The sequence below is a fragment of the Carassius auratus genome, chromosome 25, assembly GCF_003368295.1.
Source record: "Carassius auratus strain Wakin chromosome 25, ASM336829v1, whole genome shotgun sequence".
In the NCBI taxonomy this organism is placed as follows: Eukaryota; Metazoa; Chordata; class Actinopteri; order Cypriniformes; family Cyprinidae; genus Carassius; species Carassius auratus.
In genome coordinates this window covers 15,687,046-15,710,824 of record NC_039267.1, presented here as the reverse complement: position 1 = coordinate 15,710,824, position 23,779 = coordinate 15,687,046, and the positions used below count along the sequence as shown (strand labels likewise).

General features: G+C 42.1%; 1 protein-coding gene across 5 annotated transcripts; it reads right to left on the bottom strand.

Moving 5' to 3' along the window:
- Positions 1-11,328: 11,328 nt before the first annotated feature.
- LOC113043497 (inner centromere protein-like) lies at positions 11,329-22,935 on the bottom strand. 5 transcript variants are annotated; one of them, XM_026202926.1, is made up of 22 exons: positions 22,862-22,898; positions 22,729-22,754; positions 21,897-22,046; positions 21,409-21,516; positions 20,349-20,947; positions 20,104-20,155; positions 19,929-20,001; positions 19,253-19,382; positions 19,126-19,153; positions 18,951-19,038; positions 18,587-18,724; positions 18,436-18,453; positions 17,151-17,260; positions 16,896-17,019; positions 16,173-16,295; positions 14,974-15,173; positions 14,791-14,890; positions 14,507-14,605; positions 12,606-12,692; positions 12,411-12,503; positions 12,050-12,197; positions 11,329-11,931 (listed from the first exon to the last, which is right to left on the bottom strand). In XM_026202926.1, exons 3-22 carry the CDS (start codon positions 22,034-22,036, stop codon positions 11,747-11,749), a joined length of 2,643 nt encoding a protein of 880 aa, XP_026058711.1. In that variant the 5' UTR covers positions 22,037-22,046; positions 22,729-22,754; positions 22,862-22,898; the 3' UTR covers positions 11,329-11,746. The 5 variants fall into 5 exon arrangements, with proteins under 5 accessions (XP_026058711.1, XP_026058710.1, XP_026058713.1 ...); XM_026202925.1 differs by lacking the exon at positions 22,729-22,754 and having other exon boundaries at positions 22,862-22,935; XM_026202928.1 differs by lacking the exon at positions 22,729-22,754 and having other exon boundaries at positions 20,104-20,152; positions 22,862-22,935.
- Positions 22,936-23,779: the final 844 nt, after the last annotated feature.

The window sequence follows — 23,779 nt, the reverse complement described above, 5'->3', positions numbered from 1 at the left end:
TCACTGATCCATCATGTGGTGTGCATACAACAGCAACTATTCTATATGATACCCCAGACAGTCATGCGGTGTGAAAAGAGCAGTAATCCAATTACTTTGAAAATCATGCAGTGTGAACCCAGCATTGGATTCACATTTCATTTACACACATTACCACTGACAGAAAGTCAGGAGAGAGGCTGTGACCAGCAGAAACAGAAACGTATTTTCTGATCAAAATATTTTTGCTCTTAGGCCCCAATCAGCACGTGTTTTTCAAGTTTGGAAAACTTGCCCCTTTTTGTAGTTGATTTTTTTTACTTACAAAAGAGCAGTGCTCTGTGGATTATGTTTCTAGGAAACCACTAAATCAGCTGTCCTGTCAGTCTAATCAAGGATTAGCTTATAGCGTGCTCTCTACATCTCTAGTGTGTTGTTAACTAAACTGTCATATTAATAGAAGCCAGCTCCGGATAGCCCGCGACAGCCACCACAAGTTTCTCCTCCATCATTGCAGCCATATGGCAGACTCACTGCCATAGCAAACAATTTAAAAAAGGTGCTTCTCACTGCAAAAAAAATATGTTTTGTCTAATCGGGCCTTAAAAGGCATCTCAAATTAATGTATCTGTGACAGCTAGCCATTTTAAACTTCATCATACTTTTAAAGAGGACATATGACTCATATGACTCCAGTTATCAACTTCTTGTAGAACGTATAAACACATTCTCTAAATTGTGTAAATATATGCATGCAAGACACTATTTAAAGCTTTAGAATGTGCAGTAGGTAAACTAAAGCTGGGCAGTCCAAATCAACAAAATGTTTCACTGTTAACCTCTTGAAGACAAATGAAGGAATTACTCAAAGCACAAAATTACACTCTCCACATTGAGCTACATTAACTTTTCCTGATTAACATGGCATATGTTAAATAGCTCTACTAATTGGATTTAGAAAAATGTAATATTCTTTAAAAGTGTGTCAGTGCATATAAATACATATAAAAGAGACAGGGGGCATTTGTCACAGCGACTATATCTCAGTAACTAAAAGGTTTTGAGTCGAGCTTCCAATTACATAAATCTTGTTTTCTTTAGCATGATTTCAGTTTTCAATTGGTCCCACTTTCCAAACTAAAATTCCAGCACTGTCATGTCTTTATAATGGTTAGGGTAGCAAATGAACACATTTATACTGCACTTACACACATTCAAACATAATGAAAGAGTAAAATGGAAATTAAAGCTTTTAACTTAAGTGCAATCTCAGTACAGAGCACTGTTAGGGTGTTAGGGTGGGGCAAGTTGTCACTTGTTTATAAGAAAAAAAATATTATATAATTTATTAATTAGACTGTTTGTCTAGACTATGGTTGGAGGTTTGTTACTTTTAATATTTTTGCCCATTGAGACAATTTTCTCCTTCATTTGTGACAACATTCCCTACTATGGTGTCAATTAATTTTGAACCGCTTTGATTTGTATCCCATGGCAATAACGATTTAAATGATTATTTAAACATTTTACTGGAGTAAAACGTGATAACTAGCCACGGCCACACCTACAGTGCTCAGATTTATGCTAACAAAAGGTGTGGCGTCTTCCTGTATTATTTCACAATAATTATTTAGTTTAATAAGTTCTGACAGACCAGTTATCACGTTAAAATGAGTATCTTAGTAACGTGCTGACAGTGTGTTTAACGTTACTGTCTGGCATTGTTCAGAGCCCATTTCCGACACGTGTTCATTGCTATCAAGATGCGCTTTACAAAATTAAACCTAAGCAATGTTATTCAATAAATTGGACAACATCAAACTAAATTCTCTCTCTCTCTCTCTCTCTCGCCATTAACATTTTTATTTTATTTTCCTTTTATACAACATATAACTACAATATTCAAAACATGAAGAAGTAATGTTATGTAATATGTAAATGTGTGTCGAGCTAATCAATACCAGGCCGCTAGTCGCGCGTAAATTCACAAATGCTTTAAATAGCGGGACTAAGTTATACTGGGCGTGTGACCGTCAACTGCACCTGTTAAAAACGAGCAAAACGAGTAGCTACAATAAACCAGTGATCAATCATCACTCAAACAGCTCTGTTTACTCTAATAATACGCGTTTTTTAATCGCTAGCGTACCTTCGTGATTCATCTCGGTTACGTATGTAACCTTGGTTCCCTGAATAGGGAACGAGATGCTGCGGTGACGTCACCACGTATGGGAACACCTCTGGTGTGACGAATGTCTGAAGCCCTATACCATCCCGCCAATCCTATTGGCCAAATGGCGCATAGCACCACCCTGCGCATGCGCGAGCATGATATACCTGGGTGCAGCGCGCCATTTCGCTCAGATTTCATGACTGAAGATGAAGAGTTATCAAGGTACGGAACGGCCAGAACCGCAGCATCTCGTTCCCTATTCAGGGAACCAAGGTTACATACGTAACCGAGATGTTCCCTATCATAGGTCACTTCGATGCTGCGGTGACGTCACCACGTATGGGAACGATATACCAAAACGCCTGACGTACCTGATAACTGAGATCCGAGGAAGCAACTGCTCAAGCGGAGAGAACCCGGGAGCCAGGGGCCATCCTCACATCCAGACTGTAGGACTTGATAAAAATGCTCGGTGAGGACCATCCTGCCGCAGCACAGATATCATCCATAGAAGATCCACTGAGAAAAGCTTGAGAAGAAGCCACAGCTCAAGTGGAATGAGCCTCAATTCCTAAGGGCGAAGCGAGTCCGCGCGCCTCATAGGCCAAAGAAATTGCCTCCACCAGCCAATGGGACATGCGCTGCTTTGTAACCGCATGGCCCTTACTTTATATGTCCAAAACAGACAAACAGCTGGTCAGATTCATGCCAAGGGGCTGTACGATCCACATAAGTCTTTAAGCTCTCACAGGGCAAAGACTTAGATCTCTTGATCCAGCCTCAGCAGGTGAAAAAGCTTCCAGGAACACTTACTGAAAGCGAAAGAGGTTAGATGCGACCTAGGAACATAGTTAGGCCTGGGCCGCAGCAGCACCTTCACAGAGCCCGGTGCAAATTCCATGCATGAGGGTGAAACAGAAAGAGCCTGTAAATCCCCAACTCTCTTGAGGGAGGATAAAGCCATGAGAAGAAGTGTCTTCAATGTCAGGATTTTATCCGATACGGTCTCCAAGGGCTCAAACGGATGCCCTGATAAACCTAACAACACAATGGATAAATCCCATGAAGGAACTCGCACAGGGCGGAAAGGCCTCAGCCGTCGCGCACCCTGTATGAAACGAGAAACTAATGGATGACGCCCCACAGAGGCACCGCCTATGCATTCGTGGTAAGCTGAAATGGCTGCCACGTAAACCTTTAAAGTGGCTGGTGTAACGCCATCCGAGAAACGCTCCTGGAGGAACTCCAGCACTGAAGCCACTGGGCAGTAAACTGGATCCACATTATGATTACCACACCAGGCTGTAAACAGTCTCCACTTGAAAGCATATAAGCGTCTCGTAGAAGCTGCTCTAGAACTCAATATAGTCTCAGTAGTTTCAGCAGAAAGACCGGGACATACTAACGCACTCCGCTCAGTGGCCACGCCCACAGTTTCCACAGATCTGGCCTCGGGTGCCAAATCAGCCCCTGTGCTTGTGATAATAAATCCTGTCTGATGGGAATCTCCCACGGAGAGCCCGCTAGCAGACTGATCAGATCCGCAAACCACGGCTGCGTGTGCCATCGCGGAGCCACCAGCAGCAGCTGTTCCACTCTGTCCCGGCGTAATCTGCATAATACCGCTGGGATCAAACGAATCGGAGGAAAAGCATACAGACTGGTCTTGGGCCAGCTGTGAGCTAACGCATCCACGCCCAGGGGCGATGGGGAGCGTAGGGAGAACCATAGCGGGCAATGCGTAGTCATGCTCGATGCGAATAAATCCACTTTCGCTTTGCCGAATATCCGCCATAAAAGATCCACCGTCTGGGGGTGTAATCGCCATTCTCCCTGTTCCAGAGCCTGTCTGGATAGCAGATCCGCTCCGAAATTCAATCGTCCGGGGACATGAATGGCCCGGATCGAGAGAAACTTGTCCCGAGACCACAGAAGAACACGCCTCGCCAGCCTGCACAGGGGGCGAGAGCGCAATCCTCCTTGATGGTTCAGATAAGACACAACCGCTGTGTTGTCTGATCTGAGTAGCACATGACGGCCGATCAGCAGATCCGAGAAATATTGGAGAGCCAGAAAAACTGCCAGTAATTCCAGTCTGTTTATATGCCAGCCGCGCTGAGCCGCTGTCCACACTCCGTGGGCTGGTCGCCCTCGACACACAGCTCCCCAACCAGTCAAAGACGCGTCCGTCGTGACAGTCTCTCGGAAAGCATAAATTCCCAATCGAACTCCTGACAGGAGAAATTCGGTTGACATCCAAATTTTCAGCGACATCACACACCGCCGTGTCACCGAAATCGTGCGATGCGGGAGACAACGGGGTGAAATATTCCGCCTTTTTGTCCACCACTGAAAAGGGCGCATTTGAAGCAATCCCAGACGAATCACGGGGGATGCTGCTGCCATTAGACCCAAGAGCCTGAGGCACAATCTCACCGTCACCGTGCGACCCGCTTTGAAGTGCCGCACGCATGACGCAATCGACTGAGCGCGCGGGAGAGAAAGCTTCGCTGTCATCGCGCGAGAGTCTAGATCTATTCCAAGAAAAGTTATCCGTTGAGAGGGAGTTAAAACACTCTTCTTGAAATTTGTTCGTAAGCCCAGGCTGTTTAAATGATTCAGCACAAGATCTCGGTGAGAGTGTGCTTGAGTCCGCGATTGCGCTATCACCAGCCAATCGTCCAAATAGTTCAACACACGAACGCCCTGGAGCCGCAACGGGGCCAGAGCTGCGTCCATGCACTTTGAGAACGTACGGGGCGCTAAAGCCAAGCCAAAGGGAAGAACGCGGGTACTGATACGCTTTGCCCTCTAAAGCGAATCTGAGGAACTTCCTGTGTCTCTTGACGATCTGAATATGGAAATACGCATCCTTCAGATCGATCGTAATAAACCAATCGCTTGGTCGGATCTGAGACAGAATATTTTTCACCGTCAACATCTTGAATTTGCTCGGTCTGAGTGCAAGATTCAGACGGCGTAAATCCAGAATGGGTCGTAACCCGCCGTCTTTTTTCGGTACCACGAAATAACGGCTGTAAAAACCTGTCTCCATCTGAGAGGGGTGTACTTCTTCTATAGCCCCTTTGCTCAGCAGAGCTGACATTTCTTGTCGCAGCACCGCCATTTCCGTAGACTTCACCGTAGTGGGAAGAATTCCGCGGAAAGGAGGCGGGCCTTTCCGAAACTGAATGGTGTATCCGTGACAAACCGTGCGTAACACCCATTGAGGAATGCCGGGCAAGCGTTCCCACGCGGCCCGAAACAATATTAACGGTTTCAAAGCTTCCGCTCCCAGCAACGCCGTCATACGCGTTAAAACGACCGGACACGAAAAACCCGTGGTGTTCGTGCACCGGGGAAGCGTATGCGCCGGAGTCGTTGCGTTCCGTTGAGTATAATCCTGAAGCGTGTCCACGGCAGGAATTAGGCCAACAGATGGAACATCGGGCTCTGCCGCTAGCGAAAAAGCGGCGGCTGTGTGAGCCGTCATAAACGGGCCGTTTGTGTAGGGTCCTTGAGTCGTCCCTCGAACTCCGAAAGCAGGATTGCGCAGAGTGTCTGAGGGAGCGTCTGTCATTACAGCTCGATCCAATGTTGCTCGAGGCGCTGTTAGCGGCGAGACAATCAATGTTTGAGCATGGGGACTGCAATGAGAGTGTGGGATGCGCGAAAGCGGTCCGACAGCGCTCTCTAGCGGAGGGCACAGTCCCTGGCAAGCAGCAGAAAGATCAGGAGCTGCTATTCGGCACCCGAGAACGAGAGGCTTTAGCCGTCGAGGTCAGGTTCAAACGCTTACGTTGACGCTGGTGCGCCGGAGGAAAAACCCTAGGGCCCCAGTCCTTACGAGGAGGCGCCATGGGTGTGGGTTCCTCTCGAGAGGCTGCTCGCTGGCGGTGAGAGGAGGTTGAGCGAGAACGCGCGGGCGCTTGCCGGCGTTCGACCTCCCTGGGTCTGCGGGGAATCAGCTGGCGGAAAGCGGCTGATTGCTGTTTCGCTGCCCTGAACTTCTCCACTACTGACGTGACAGCCTCACCGAACAATCCATCCCTGGAGACAGGGGCATCCATAAGGAAAGATTTATCCTTCTCCTTAATATCGGTGAGATTAAGCCAGAGGTGGCGCTCAACCGAAATCAAACCGGCCATAGTACGGCCCACTGCACGAGCGGTATGTTTGGTAGCGCGTAGCGCCAAATCCGTAGCTCTACGCAGTTCTTTAACTGCCTCCGGTGTGATGCCCTCACCTTCATCCAATTCCTTCAATAACTCCGCCTGGTAGGCCTGAAGGACCGCCATAGAGTGGAGCGACGCAGCCGCCTGACCAGCCGCCATGTAGGATTTACCCACCAAACTAGACGTGACTCGACACGCCTTCGAAGGAAGAAGGGGGCGAGACTTCCAAGCCGCGGCCGAACTAGGCGCAAGGTGTTCGGCGAGAGTCTCTTCCACCGGGGGCATCATAGTATAGCCATGGTTCGCCATATCAGAAACGGTGGCGAAATCCGCGGCCGCGGCGTTAGTAATCCGCGCCGAAAATGGCTGTTTCCAGGACCTCGAAACCTCCTGGTGGAGGTCCGGGAAAAAAGGCAAAGGCCTCCGGGGCTGTGTAGGTGTCCGACTGGTTAAAAAACGGTCGTCCAGCTTGGAAGAAGGTTGGGCCTCGGCCTTGTCAACCTCCCAGTCTAGCCCCAATTTTCCCACCGCACGAGAAACCACATCCAACAGCTCACTGTAGGAGGGGGAAACACGCCTCTCCTGTCCGCTAGGAGGAAGAGGGCTAGTGTCGGTCGCGAAGTCCTCAGACCCCGAGGCCGCGGTGGATAAAACATCGTCGTCATAGCGTCCACAACCGAAGGAGATGGCGGTGCATGCCTCCGGTGTGGGAAGTAAATCCTCATTAGAGAAGACGACGGGCTCAGTATAAGTTTTATTCTGCAGCAGGGTAGGGGAGAGCGAGCGATGTGGAGAATATTCCAGCGCTGCGCTGTCCACAAAATCCATGTCGCACGTGTCACCCCAGGCCCTCGCCTCGTGCGGTGCCTCGGCAGTCGCAGAGGTGACCTGACGGGGGTTAGACTCGAGGGCGACATTAGAGAAAACTTCCACCCTGGAGCGCAGCACTCTGAGCCGCAGGCCATCACAATGGGGACAGGAAGAAAGGCCGCTAAGCGCCGCCTGTGCGTGATGTAAACCAAGACATACTACGCACCTGTCATGAGTGTCCCCCGCCGTGATGTACCTGGTACATGGCTCCTTACATTTTCGAAAGCTCATCGCGTCCGCGAAGAGGAGTTAACACTGCTCGAAGAGATCGCTGGAGAACGCGAGACGATAGGGCACAGATGATTCGCTATTCCTGAAGGAATGAAATCTGAGCGAAATGGCGCGCTGCACCCAGGTATATCATGCTCGCGCATGCGCAGGGTGGTGCTATGCGCCATTTGGCCAATAGGATTGGCGGGATGGTATAGGGCTTCAGACATTCGTCACACCAGAGGTGTTCCCATACGTGGTGACGTCACCGCAGCATCGAAGTGACCTATGATAGGGAATCAGCGTTCTCCTGGTGATTGTTGTCCCTTGGCTGCACGACGCCGTCAGTGACGACTGAACACTCCAAAGGCGTGCGCGCTCACGAGGATTGTAACCAGGATAACCTGCACATGCGTATTGGACCTTCCTTTGACACAATTTACCAGAACTGTCGTTGGGATTCTGGGCAGATCCTAATATAATTATCCGTTAAGCCAGGGGCGTAGTCATTTTCTCACGCACACACACTCACTATATTATATTATATTATATTATATGTGTGTGTGTGTGTGTGTGTGTGAGACATTACAATATAACATAAAACATCATTACTCGAGTCTTCAGTGTCATATGACCTTCATAAATCATTCTAATATGATGATCTGCTGATTAGCAATATTTAAAACAGATGAGTATTTCCTTTTGCAACATTATACAATATATCATTCAAAAGCTTAGAGTCAGTATAATTTTAATTTATATTTTTTGGAAAACAAATTAGGCTATAGAAATTAATACTCTTAATTAGCACGGATTTTTAAAATGACCAAAAGTGATGATAAAGACACCATTTTACAAAAATATTTCTATTTCAGTTTAATGCTGTTCTTCTGAACTTTCTATACATCAAAGAAACCTGAAAAAAAAAATACTACACAGCTCTTTTCAACATTATCATAATAAGTGTTTTTTGTTTGTTTGTGAGCAGCATATCAGAATATCAGAATTATTTCTGAATAATAATTTGACTGGAATAATGTTGCTAAAAATTCAGTTTTGCAATTTCAATAAATCATATTTTGAAATGTATTCAAATAGAAAACAGTTATTTTAAATATGCTAGTAAAAATATTTCACAATGTTATTTTTTTTATTTTTTTTTATTTATGGTATATGATGTGTTTCCCAGTCCATCAAACCTTCACATATGGGGCAAAGTGGAGTCTCCAGCAGGTTCACTGGGCTCTAAGCGTGGAACCCTAGAGCACATTTTGAGTTGCTGCTCAAAGGCACTGGGAGATGGAAAGTACAGGTGGAGGCATGACCAGGTACTGAAGGCCATTGCGTAAGTTATTGCTACAGGAGTCGAGTGGGCCAATCGCTCCCGACCCTCCAAGCAAGCCATTGCTTTTGTCAGAGCTGGAGAGTTGCCAAAACCTGCCGCAAAAACATCTGCTGGTATCTTGGCCACTGCAAGGGACTGGCAACTGTTGGTGGACTTGGAGCAACTCAAGTTCCCCAACCATGTTGTGATCACCACCTAAAGACCCGACATCGTACTCTTGTCGGAGTCCACTAAACAAGTAGTTCTGTTGGAGCTTACAGTCCCCTGGGAAGATCGCTTGGAAGAGACCTTTGAGAGGAAGCTCGCCAAGTACGAGGGACTGGTCAGTGAGCACAGACAAGCCGGATGGAGAGCTAGGTGTCTCCCAATAGAGGTAGGATGCAGGGGCTTTATAGCCTGATCCCTGGCCAGAGCCTTCAGCTTGTTAGGTATAGATGGGGTGAGGAGGAGAAGAGACATCCGCAACACCAGTGAAGCAGCAGAAAAAGCCTCAAGGGCTAAAGAGAGGAGATACATGGAGGAAGAGTAGCTAGATTTGCCAACTGGACACAGGCTGTGGTCTGATCAACCACTGCTGGGTCGCCTGGATGAGGGTGTATGATGTTGAAAGACCCGAAACACTCAAAGAGTCCAGGAACATCACTGAAGATGTGTCCATTAGCATCAGAAGATGTATTTGCACTGGATCAAATAAATGCAGGAAGAGACTTCTTTAAAAAACATTTTAAAAAAACTTACCATTCAATAACTTTTCACTGGTAGTGTAGGCAACTTAATTTTTTCTCTAATTTCTAGCTTTTGATTTGCTTAGAAATTTAATATAATATATTTTAATATATTTACAGAAACCTTGTTTTCCCTCCTCTGCGGCTGTCAATCATTCTCCATTCAGTATTCAAATAGAGCGCACCTCGTCCATACAGCAGGATGCATGGTGAAACTCTCTCCAATATTATGTACTCACATTATAATGCTTGATCTGTAGATTAAAAAAGCTGTGGATTTGCATAAAATGACTTTTATTTTGTGTATTTGTATTTTAAGTTTGTTGCTGTTTTTAAAAGACTCGCTTGTGCCTGTTAGATCGCGTTATGATTCGCGAACCCGTTCTGAAGTCGCGATCTGACTCAAATGATTCGCGAACCCGCTCTGAAGTCGCCATTTGACTCAAATGACGCAAATGATTCAAATGACCCAAATGATTCGCGAACCCGCTCTGAAGTCCCGATCTGACTCAAATGATTCGCGAACCCGCTCTGAAGTCGCCATTTGACTCAAATGACGCAAATGATTCAGATGACTCAAATGATTCGCGAACCCGCTCTGAAGTCCCGATCCCGCAAATGACGCAAATGATTCAGATGACTCAGATGATTCGCGAACCCGCTCTGACTCAAATTATTCACGAACCCGCTATGAAGTCGCGATCTGACTCAAATGATTCGCGAACCCGCTATGAAGTCGCGATATTACTCAAATGATTCGCTAACCCGCTATGAAGTCGCGATATGACTCAAATGATTCGCGAACCCGCTCTGAAGTAGCGATCTGACTCAAATGATTCGCGAACCCCCTCTGAAGTCGCGTTCTGACTCAAATGATTCGCGAACCCGCTCTGAAGTCCCGATCTGACTCAAATGATTCGCGAACCCGCTCTGAAGTCGCGATCTGACTCGCAAATGATTCAGATGACGCAAATGATTCGCGAACCCGCTCTGAAGTCGCGTTCTGACTCAAATGATTCGCGAACCCGCTCTGAAGTCGCCATTTGACTCAAATGACGCAAATGATTCAGATGACTCAAATGATTCGCGAACCCGCTCTGAAGTCCGATCCCGCAAATGATTCAGATGACTCAAATGATTCGCGAACCCCCTCTGAAGTCCCGATCTGACTCAAATGATTCGCGAACCCGCTCTGAAGTAGCGATCTGACTCAAATATTCGCGAACCCTCTCTTAAGTCTGGATGTGGTATAGTTTCCACATATTTGTCTAAGTCCAATTTGAATAAAGAAAAAAGAGGTTTATAGCCAGTAAACTTTTGTTTATAAACGTGAAATTTAGCTAACAGGAAACATAAATTAATTATGTAATATGTTCCAGTATTCTGTTTTGAATGGTCAAACAATCCAAATGAAAACAAAAAGAGAAGTCACTTACAAAATAGCACTGAATGAATGCCAAAAAGTCTGACCAAAATTATTCAGTGTAGGAGCATTGCCAAAATAAATGAATGAAGACTTCTTCAGAAGAATGACAAAAACAGCAACTCACGTCAATGTCTAATTTAAGTTGGGTAACATTTGTGAATTAACTTAAATTTTATTTATTTTACTTGGTTGGTAAGCAGATATCTATGAGGCAAGGTCCATACTTTCTCCCAAGGTATATTCTCCACAATGCTATTCCAATTAGGTATTATGTAAGGAATTGGTATTATCTCTCTCTGAAAGACACAAATGAACAAAGACATTAGAAAATGATAGCATTTCAATTCATAATTTTTCCTCAAGTTTTTTTTTTTTTTTGTCAAACATGTTTTCTGACTTTTCAAATCACACGCACAAACACACACTTCGAAATGATACCTTTTATTAACAGTCCAGAGTAAATCTGACACTCTGTGAAGTGAATTTTGTAGACGGACAACATCCCCAGATTTTCTATCTTTCCATCCCATTTGTAGCAGCTCCCGTGTACACTTCCAAATTTATAACATTTAACACTATATTTAAATACATTTGTGACAAGGCAGTCCCATTTTCTCTTTTTTTTTAAAAGCAGGAAAATAAACATGAGCCCTCAGCAGCAGGAAACTGAGAATGGGCATCATCTTGTGTGTAATCTAAATAACACATTCTGCTCTTTTCCTTCTCCAGTCTAACCTACATACAGACTTTTAAAAGCTTTATTAAAGTGAGCTCAAAGTAAAAAAGAAAACATAAAAATGACGGAAAAAAAAAGTAGGAAAAAAATAATAATACATCTGCTTATCAATTGCCCAGATTTCCCAAACGTGGTGGAGAATGCCAGACAGCAGAGCTAGTGCGTTTAAAGAAGCGAGGTTTAGTCCGCCTGAAGATCGCCTCCAGTTTGGGAGGTTCAGGTTCTCCAAAATATGAATGGAGATCTATTGGATTGTAATATTGCTTCATGACGGCTTGCTGCAATTGCATACCTGCAAAAAAACACGTCACATTAGGGGAATACAGTAAATACTTTCAAATAAACATATGAACAGAGTTCTGACGGTCCAGATGGAACATAACGTAAAATGTAACTACATATAAACATACCCTCAGCCCAGGACGGGATGGGTTTTCTGGGTGCAGATTCATCATCTGTTGAGTCATCGCTGTTCTGGTCCATGCCATAATCTTCAGGATTCACTAAAACATTCACTTTCTGGCCCTTTGGGGTGATCTGGTATGATTGTGGCGATTGCTGCAAAGTATAAAACAAGAGATGGGGTGAGAAATCCCCTGTTCCAGACATCAAGTTGTTTTTTTCCTTCAAGTTAGAAGAACTCTGCTTGTATTACAAGGGCTTCTCTTCATCTCTTTGCTTCTCTGGGAACTTTTCTGTGCTTAGAAATGTTCTCTGACACATTCCCTCCTTCAGCGGTGGAAAAAGACACAATAGTTGCCGTGACCTCACCTCAATGTCCACAGTCACGTTGAGTCCAGGTCCGAGATCTACGGTCTTATTGTGAGCAGCTCCTTTCCCAACTGGAGTACTCAGAACAGAGTTCTGTGGATGGAATAAGAGTTTTAGTAAATATTTACTAGATGCATATATTAAATGCTTGGAATTTAGTACAAAAAAATAAAATAAAAAAGCACAGGCATTTACCTCAATATCTACGGTCTGTTTTAAAGCTGAACTTTTAGTTATAGTTGTGTTGAGCATGTTAGCTGCTTGTGTTTTTGTGGCAGAGACCTGTTAATGCAGGCATGTATGAATAATAATAATAAAAAATGAAAAATTATTCATAATACACAAAAAAAAAATCTACACAAGCATATTTGACATGCTTATTGATGGTGTGTGTATGTGTTTGTTTATACAAAAACAAACACATATACATACATACAGTGGGGAAAATATTTATTTGATCCCCTGCTGATTTATAAGTTTGCCCACTTATGTGTATGTAATTTGTATGATAGGTTTATTTTAAATGTACAGCGAGAGAATATCAACCAAAACCATAGTACAAAAAGGTTAGAGATTGATTTGCATTTCAGTGAGTAAAATATAGTATCTGAAAACAAGTCTTAATACTTGCAGAAACCCTTGTTGGCAAGCACAGAGGCAAATTGTTTCTTGTAGTTGGTAAAGCAGGTTTGTCTACATCTCTGGAGGCATTTTGATCCACTGCTCTTTACGAATCCTCTCTAAATCCTTAAGGTTTTTTGGCTGTTGTTGGCTACTCAAAGGTTCAGCTCCTGCCACAGATTTTCTATAGGATTGAGGTCTGGAGACTGGCTAGGCCACTCCATGCCCTTAATGTGCTTCTTCTTGAGCCACTCCTTTGTTGCCCTGGTGGTATGTTTTGGGTCATAGTCATGCTGACAGACCCATCCATGACCCATCTTCTGTGTTCTGGCTGAGATGTGGTGGTGGTTCTCCAAGATTTGACAGTACATGTCCATTTGCACCTCAATGCGGTGAAGTCGTCTTGTACACTTAGCAGAAAGCTTCAAAACATAATGTGTCCACCTCCATGCTGGACTTGGTGTTCTTGGGGTTACTATCAGTATTTCTCTCCCTCTAAACACAGCGAGTCAAGTTAATGCCAAAGAGCTCAATTTTGGTCTCATCTGACTGCAGCACTTTCTCCCAAACTTTCCATAAATCATTTGTATGTTCTTTGCAAACTTTAAACGGGCTTGTACATGTGACTTTTTGAGCAGGGGGACCTTGCGTAAGCTGCAGGATTCCAGTCCATTGTAGTGTAGTGTGTTACCAATGTTTTGCTTGGTGAATATGGTCTCAACTGCCTTAAGATCATTAACAAGCTCCTCCAGTGTAGTTCTGGTCTGATCCCTCACCTTTCTCATGATCATCCTTACCCCACGAGGCAGTAAGGAGTAACTTCTTAAAGTGACTGTTCTGTGTTCCACATGGGCACAGAACCAATAAGTGGGAGCCAGAATTCTTGCTGGTTGGAATAATTTCCCCAGTTTACACACAAATTAAATTGAGTTTTATTTGGATATTGTTAGGTAAAAATCTAAACAAAACATAAATTACACGAATAACTTAAGTAAAATTTAATTGTGAATTAGCCACTAACTGAATGAAGTTAGTTAAAGTGGTAAAATTAATACATTCAAATAAGTTACTAAATTAAATGGAAAAAAGTAAAAAAAAATTATACAATTGTACAATCATGTAAATACATGTAAAAGCCAACTCAAAATGACTAAATACTATCCACCTTTCTATGGGTCTAGCCACCGGTCTCATCCACGTCCAGCTATTTTTAACTGTACAAAACAGTTTGTTTTGCTGCTTGATATTGAAAATTGGTGTCTTGTCATATTATTTTAGTGTATTATCTTAATTATGAACACACTGGTTTTTGGTGCAAACAGATACAGGTGTTATTTTTGTCATTTACGTATAGCGGATAATGATCCAGAAGCCTCACCCATAGGCTTACTTCCACGTTAAGGAAAAAGGTGGATCTGAGGATATGATAAATCCTAAAAAAACAAGGGCAATTGACTTTAGGTGTTGGTAGTTACCTGTGCTGTAACTGTAGGGGGCGCCGGGGCAGAGGCTGCAGCTGCAGCCACACGTTTCTGTTGGGCTTCCCTCTCCTCTTCAGCCTTCCGCTGCTCTTCCTGTTAATGGAACAAACTAATTTGATAAGATTATGGGAATGTTAACAAGTGTACTAAGCCAGGGGGTGGGACTAGTGGCATTCCACATGATAGAAATAGAAAAACTAACCATCTACACATCTTGTTGCAAATTTTAAAATGACAAAAATAACAAAAGTCATTAGAACAACAAACAAAATCCTTACCATTTTCCTCTTCTCCTCCATCTCCATCCTCTCTTTCTCTCTGGCTGCTCTCTCCAGTTCCTTCTGAAGAGCAATAGCCTTCTCTCTCTCTAGTCTTTCTCTACAAAGACACAAACGTGTATTTAGTAACTCTTGAGTGCCATGCTTTCATTTCAAACAAGTGCACAAAAAATGACCACCAACTTTTCAGCTGCCGCCTGTCTTTCTCTTTCCCGCTCTCGCTCTCTTTCCCGCTCTCGTTCGCGCTCCCTCTCTTTCTCCCGCTCTTGTTCCCTCTTCAGCTCCAGAGCACGTGTGGCCTCGGCCAGTTTGCGGGCCTTCTCTCGCTCCTCTTCAGCCTTGCGTTTGGCCAGCATCTCCTGGTGCCGCCGCTCCTCTTCCTCCTGAAGAAAAAGACAAGAATATAAATGGTTAACTACAATTAGCTTTTGGTTAAGTTTGGGATCAGTACAAATAATAATAAAAAAAAAATAATCAGACAGAAACGGTTCTCGGTTCAGTGTACTGGTGATCCGAAAACCGATGCAACCGGTTCTTGACTTGAGAACGAGAAACACTCCGGCAGTGGGTGTGTACGTTCGTTATCTGGCTCTGCTGCACAAATTTCCCCCCGGCCTTTATTTGTCCGTGTTGACCATGCCCCCAGCCACTACAAGGCCCGGTGTTTATTTGACTACCTGTTTTCATTTGAGGAATTACGGTGTTATATATATATATATATATATATATATATATATATATATATATATATATATATATATATATATATCTATATATTATACACACATATACACATACATATATGCATGCACAAAATTTATCCAATGTGACAGTAAAACATTTATATAATCATAGTAACATTTCCATTTCAAAAAATTTTCTTTTCAACTTTCTATTCAAAGACTGAAAAACACAGAAACTTAAATTAATGTGACACAGCACAACTGTTTTCAACTTTTATAATACGGTAATAAAGGTTTCTTGAGCAGCAAATCAACATCATATGATGATTTCTAACGGATTATGTGACATTAAAGACTGGAATAATGACACTGAAAAATCAGCTGTCCTTCAAACGAAAAATATATTCAAACAGAAAATAGATTCAGAATATAACTGTACACTATACAGTAGATAAAATAAATGCAGCATTGATGAGCATAAGAAATGTAAATATATATATATATATATATATATCTCTCTCTCTCTACCATATTAAGCTTGATATTATTTGCTATTGGATCGAAAAGGAAAGTTGTTGCAGAACAATAAATACACAATTTGTTTGTAAAGTACACTTCCATTATTTGAGGTCATCCATCACCTACACTTGAATTTCTTTCAACATTGACTCTCCACTTTAATGGCCGAGGTTGACTTACAACTTGCTGAAGTTTCTTTTGTCTGGCTGCCTCCTCCTGTTTCTTGCGGAGATCCAGCTCTTCCTGTCTTTTAGTGGCCACCTTCTTCTTGGCTTTCTCCTCAGCCAACCGCTCAACACGCAGCTGAGAGAGAGAGAGAGAGAGAGAGAGAGAGAGAGAGAAACAGACACAATAGATTTGATGAATACTAATCACGTTGTCTGCATTCCATAGAATTGATTTGCTGAAATCAAAACAGATGATAATAGGTGAGCACCAGCTAATTAGACTCGTTGGCGTTGCATTAGTTCCGCCTACTACCAGAGAACCCGGCAGTTCTTAAAAGCTGAAGAATTCCAAAAGGAACGCTGCTATTTTGACACGGACATACAGCAAAAAATACCATTCACCAGTATCATGCCACTTCTGAATGCATGCAAGACTCTCTCGCTTTCTGCTCTCACCAAAGCAATGGCGAGTCGTGCACCTTTACGCTAGAGTTTACAGTACATCTAATACAGGTGCACTGCGCAAACATTCAGTTGAACTGAAAAAAAAAAAAAAGCAAGGAATGCTTGACGGAGAGTGAAACTCTTAAGCGCTAAGTCAGGAAAAATATGCAAAAACTTATACTTAGCCTCCAAATCACACACAGCCTTTGCTAATATCAGACATCATTTGGTCTCCAAGAGTGATGATTTAGCTGTATATGCGAGTGATTTACTCAGAGGGTTGATTAAGTACCATATCAGTTTTCTTCTCCAGCTGTGCCATCTTTTCCTCAATCTTCTTTTTCTTTTCCTGCTCCTTCTCCTTTTCACCTTTCACTCGAGCCTCAACAACCCGCTTCAAACGTTCGTCCCGCTTCCTAAAGCAGACAGAATTCACTTGTGTGTCCTGATTTGCATTCACACTTAATCTAGATTAATAATTATAATTCATTCTAAAGTACAAAATCGATCAACGGCAAACACACACAGAAAAAGCACCTTCTCCCACCTTTTCATTTCTTCCTGTTTCTTTCGTCTCTCCTCCTCAATCTTTTTCTTTCGTTCATTCTCTTGTTCTATTTTCTTGTTCAAGGCGTCCCATTTCTGCCGTTCTCGCTCCTGGAGGAAAAGTGGTAATTTTAGAGTATTCGTTAAAAAAAAAAAAAAATTCAAACAAGGATGATGGAAGCTAGAGCTAAACAACATAAGGACATGGATTTTTGCTTTACATGAGAAACATGGATTAAAAACAGACAGATTTCTTGCTTAGGTCTCAAACACAAAAATGGGTGAATGTGAACTTCCCCAACCACAAAGACACACACCACCTGAATGACGAGGTTAATCTGACAAATTCTGAATGGTACGGTGTCATTTCAGTTTAGTGACAAAGTGCCTATTAAATGAATTTAAGTATGAGTTTCACTCTTGTTCAAATGCTTGGGATCAGTATATATATATTTTTTTTCTCCACTTATATTCACACAAAGTCAAAGGCTGCATTTATTTGATCAAAAAGTAAAAACTGCAATACCATAAGATAGGCTTCCCGCGATAGACTGTGCTGACATTTAAGCTGCAACACCAGTTAGGCAAGGCAAGATTTTTTACAGTAATAAAAATAATTTCAGTAAAAGAACAGACACTACAATTAAGCTAAACAACAGTTTCATCACAGATCAGATTTCATTTATCCAGTGAGGAGATTGAGTCAAGCACACTGACAAGAAAGGTGAGGTGAGACAGACAAGACCATGGTGGATGATTTAGTTACGAAATGAAAAAGCATCTGTTTGACAATATTTTGGATTTTTAAAAGCCTGTTGACTTTTGCCGTCTATCTAAGGTGATATTGGAAGTTTTTTTAAAACATTTGTTTCTTATTGAATTGGTTCCACAGTGACTGCTGATTTTTATTTTATTGAAACTTTGTGTAACTTTATTTGACATCTAGGTGTATGCCGTGCCTCCAAGCTTTCTTACTCATTTTGCTAATAAACGTTTTACGTTTATTATTTTTATATATATTTTCCCATTTTTTCAGGACTCTTAAGATTAATAAAGTTCAAAAGAACAGCATTCATTAAAAAAAATTTTTTTTGAATTATTTATAATTGTATTCACTTTCATTTTTGATTAATTTAAAGGAAACTTGCTGTATAAAAGCATCTTACCAACCCCAAACTTTTGAACAGTACAACCAAATGGCCACTCATAACATGGGAATAGTCAAACAGAAATAGTTGTGACTGAAATGGAAATGACCTCAGTCTTGATTCACTGTTTATACTCACCACAGAGCCAGAGCCCAACTGAGGGGGAGAGACAGGAAGTACAATTACCAACTAAATAACTTCTACTTGGAGAAGCACATTAGCAAATATTTATAGTCAATGCAACCAAACATATTAGACTACTCTGAAATACAGAAATATCCCTGCTCACCTTGGTGTCAGTTTTGGTGGCAGATTGTTTGATGAAGGATTTTATGATGGTGCTGCGGCCCAGAGACCCAGGCGTCATCATAAGCATCTGGTTCTTCTGCACCGTTTGCAAGAATGATCTCATGTGTGGAGCAGTACTCTACAGGGACACAACAAATGGACACATAATGGATTGTCTGGTCCAATCCAAGACTCGCTAATCATTGTCAAGAAATCATTAAAAATCCTTTTTACAGAATGCAAAAAACCCCACAGATAACCACAAATACGCTTTTCCTCTCTACAAGACTCAAAAGATGGTTGTGGCTTCTTAATGGATTAGTTTTGGTGGATGATCAGCAATACGGTGGGTCAGATATACATACCGTGAGGCACTTCTTCGGAGGGGATTGTTTCTTCTTGGGTGTGGTGCTTTCCTGAGCTGCGTGACGCTTTGAGCCTGAACGCGTAGGCCTGATGGAAAAGCACAAAGACTATTAGAAAACACTCGGCATAAATCCACCAACTATAATGAGGAAAACAAATTAGCAGTGAGCTCACCGGTCACCTTCTTTGGATTCTGCTCCATCTGTTGTTACAGGAAAATAAGTAAATGAATATCAAATCTTATATGTCAACCCAATTACACGCTCCATTTTTTATATCAGCAGATCTGTTAGACATGTACCAGTTTCTGAAGGGCGGGCCATGGATCGTGTGAAGCGACAGTTCTCAGTGGTGCTAGATTCAGCAATCTCTTCTGGAAGTGTGTCTTTTACCTTAGATTCCATTTCTTCAGTCTTCTTGGGATCAAGTTCCTACGAAAGCACCCACCCATCAGTTATTTACAAATCGCAATAAAATAGTTTCTAACATCATACTGTGTTTGCTTATGGCCTGTTCACACAGAACTATGAATTAAGAGCACTTTGCAAGAGTTCAAGGCCATTACTATTTTCACCAGTTATTTCAACATTTGCTTTAATGTGTTAGTAGGAAGTATCATTTTACAAAACTCATTTTCCATTAATCGTAATAATCCAGTGAGATTTTTGTATACACAAGCACTCTGAAATCGGCCACTGATACACAGAGATCTGATCTAATGTTCATCCTGTCCATCGGATTGCTGTCAAGGTTTGTGTAATTCATCAGCGGCAAAAACTTATTCGAAAAGTGATCTATTATGTTGTTCCTCCGTAAAGTCATCGTAACAGCTCTGGTGCGATTTTCTTAAATTTAGAAAAATGTATCAAACTTTATCCTTCTGGTTAATGTCCTTGCTGTGAATAGGCCTTAAATCTGGCTCTTGTGTTTTTTTTAATCAAAGGTAAATAAAAACCACAGCAGAAAGTTCTTCTCACCTCAGTTTCGAGTATTTCTGGTTCAGGTTTGGTTTCAGTAGCTGGTTCAGTGACAATTTGCGGTGCATCAACCCTAAAACAGGACAGTGAAACTTTGACTGCTAACTGAAAGGTTATGGTTTTGAATCCCAGAAGAAACAATTTAACAACTGAAACAGAAAGTAAAAGCACTCACTGTTCTTCTTTGTTCTCCATTTCCTCAGTCTCAACATCCATACAGATATCTTCTGGAAAGAGCAATGGAGATATAAATGACAAAGCTAACAAAGAAACTGAATCACTTTAAACAGCACAAATGATGAAGCGATAAATCCTATTAAAGGCATTCAAACCGACCTCGAACCATTGCAACTGTAGTTGGCGACTCTAAATGATATGAGTTTAGTTTTGTAGCGGTGACTGTAAATGTAAGTGTCTCACCGCTGACAGAGCTGCTGCAAGTCGAGGTTCCCAGTCTGGCTTTCTTCTTCAGGAAAGAGCGCCGAGATGCCCTGCGAACAGCTTCCTGGGTCATGCTCTGCCTGAGGCCCACCAGAGAACGGCGTACCACCAGCGAGCGCCGAGCTGATGTCCGAGATGATCCCTGAGGTGTCGTCTGCAACCCAAATGCAGCGATGGGGATTTTATTAGCGGATCGGCCCGGAGACACACCAGCATTCAGCAGCAAATCTGCACTCAGACGCTCCGAGGAGGGAATCTTCACCACTGCTTCAGACACCAGGATCTGATCCTGATTGGAGCCAGAATCCTGCACCTCAATGGCTTCATTCACATCTGGAACGCTCTCTGACACTTCTTCCACCTCCTTAGCTTTGGCGCCTTTGTTACGGGTGCTACGCTTGACCGGTTCGGTTTCAGCTGGGGCAGTGGTTTTGTTGCGACGCGTGCGGCGAGAAGGTTCCTCCATCAGGCTCTCAGAGCTGTCGGTCGGCACGTGTGGCGTGACGAGTTCTGAGAGGGTGGTGAGGGTCATCTGGACTGAGGAGCGACGCAGGTTGCTGCGTTTCCCCTTGGAGAAACTACAGAGAGACAATGACATCATACTACATTGTAGGAGGGAAAAAAACTGCTAATTTGAGTTTGCATTTCGGGGAATCAAACCCATGACCTTCACAGTGTTGGCACCATGTTTCACTGTTGAGCTACGAGAACATAGTTCTAAAGAAAACTCTTGTGTCTCCAAACTTTTGGTCTGTACTGTACACACGCACAAAGATTTTTATTCTATAGTCAAACAGACACAGGAAACCTACAGTGGTTTAAAATTACAATTTATCCAGAAACTTATTTAAAATTACTTAAAAAAATAAATATTGTAGCCCTACAGGACCGCAGGATTACTTTATTAAACCATCTAAATTGTAGAAATCCAAAAACAAAACAAATAACTCTAATGAAATATGAATATAAACAGATGTTGCTGTAGACCTGTAAAATGTTTCTGTACCAAGGAAATTAACAAAGACTGTAAATCCTTTACCGTCTTTTGCTGCGAGACTCGTTGAGCTCCATCGACACTCTCTTCCTGCGGTTTGTCTTTTTCTGTGACGGAGTCTTTGGCATGAGTTCTGGCTCGGTGCTGAAGTCACTGCAGCACAACAAAACGTGTTCTTTATGAGCAGGTCTAATAACCTGAATAGTTTGCTTCTTTGATTTCAAAGCAATGCCAGCTTCTGTGGTTATATTCATGACAAGAAAAATTGCAGAATTCAGGCATTTACAATTAATTTTTGCTGAAAACTCTAGCTGAATTTGACTTAACTTTGTTAAAACTCTCTTCAAAAGATTGAATTGAATAATAATAATAATAATAAAAAAAGAAGTTATCTCACAGTGTTAAACCCAGCACAGTCTAATAATACATTCCAAAGGACAAAGGCTTTTACACAAAAAGTGACAAGCCACTAGTAACAATAGATCAACAGTATGAAGTGTAACATACTCCACCTCACATTTACAGTCTCTCACCTCGAAAACATGCGATACGCTTCCTGCTGGATCTCCTCCAGCCACACCATGTGGACACTGTCGATTTCATTAGTAAAACTCTGCAGTTTTCCATTAAAAACCTCCATGAGGGAGCGCGTGGTCTCCGGCAAGGAACTCATGGTGGCGTCCCTGGAAACACACAAGGAAAGCTCTGACGAATAAAAAGAATCTGTAAACAGTGGCATTTCAGGGGATAAAATCGATTTGCATGCAAATGGTCACAAAATAACTTTACGCTATGACCACTGGGCATTATTCCCAAGTTGTCATGCATTTGCTTTGTCGTGGCAAACTTGACAACAAAGTAGAAAAGGCCCACACTCGTTTATAATTACATGCATCTCATTTGCTTCCAGATCTAGCATTGAAACCGCTTTATTTGGCATCGATTATTTTACAAAAAAATCGAGAATTTAAACGGCTTTTCTCCAGACAATGGAAAACTATTTCAATGATTTATGATCCAGGAAACGTTAGATTACTGCGTAACGTTACTAAAACTTTAACGTTATGACTAACATTTTTACAGTCACGTATAAAAACATTTAATCTAATTCTGCTTTTATAAAGGAAATCCTTATTCCGATCGCAGTCCAGAAACAGCCGCAGGTGCTTGAATAAGATAAACTACTAACGTTATATATTACGTTTCAGTTGTTACCTTTTTGGCGTAAGTATATTACATTTAAACAATATGACATAGAAATAACTTAAATGTGAGTTTATTTCTGACATTTTTACGAATCCTTAACCAACCTAGCTACCGTTAATCTAACCAGCAGCACAATAACGGCCTCCAACGTTAAGTTACCTCTTTAGCCTGTATGCACGATAGCGCTGCAAAAACAAAGATTTGATGATCCAAAGTTATAATCCTGGCTTCTATTATGTTACTAAACATTAGATGCTAATTTAACATGACAAAATACTTCGGCTCCACTCACTCTTGTTTTCCTGCCACCCGCTCAAACGGTTTAAAATTCTCCTCTGACAAATAATGACTACGAACCGCCGATTCTGGGCGGGACCTTATAATCAGTGCATGCAATTAGACAGTACTGCTGTCTGTCAATGCAAACTTATCCAATCACAATCAAGAGGAATTCTAGCTGTGCTCTCATTGGATGATACGCATGCCTGTCATTGATTCAAACCGTCCAATGCAGGAAGAGAGCGGTGAAGTCCCCGCCTCCATCGTGACGTCGGCGTGTTTGACATTCCGTGTGAAAACTGAGCAAAACGTAATGAGTTCCGCGCTTTGATATCGGTGTCGTTAATTTTATTAAACATAAAACTAAATGACGACACATTTAAAATGTATATAGAATAGTTGTTGAAATTTCTCAACCGTTTTGTATGTAGTACAAAAAAATAATTGTTAGGATTAAATTGGAGCTTCACACTGTTACCATGGTAACAGATGCAGCTAGCTTGCTAGCGTTGTAAACACGGCTTCTCTATGTGTCTTACTCGATAACGAGCATCATTTGTAATCCTTTCGTGTTTTATTTTTCGTTTGATATCCAAAAATAGACGACCCATACTGAAACGACAATGTAGGTGAGTTTATAAACTCGCCACGTTGACTATAATTGTTAATTGTTAATCTGATCACTCTGAGATTATAAGATTTTCTTTGTAAACAATATAAATATATCACATTTTTCTTTAATCAAACTGTTTATATGTGCTTTGTTTGACGCATTTCATTATAATACAATATATTGTTCTATATTTTATAGCTTATTCAACATGAAACCAATGATTTACCATGGTTTTAAAAAAATACCATGGTGTTTTTAACAGTATCTTGGCGCACCTTGTAAACAACATGCTATATGAATAAAATACCATGATATTAC

Excerpts from the sequence above, each read along its gene's own strand:
- LOC113043497 (XM_026202925.1), bottom strand. The coding sequence starts at position 22,036 with ATGAGTTCCTTGCCGGAGACCACGCGCTCCCTCATGGAGGTTTTTAAT. Across the intron at positions 20,002-20,103 it reads ATGGAGAACAAAGAAGAACA|GGTTGATGCACCGCAAATTG; the intron begins GTGAGTGCTTTT and ends GTCCTGTTTTAG. Across the intron at positions 12,504-12,605 it reads AACAGACCGTAGATATTGAG|AACTCTGTTCTGAGTACTCC; the intron begins GTAAATGCCTGT and ends TTCCATCCACAG.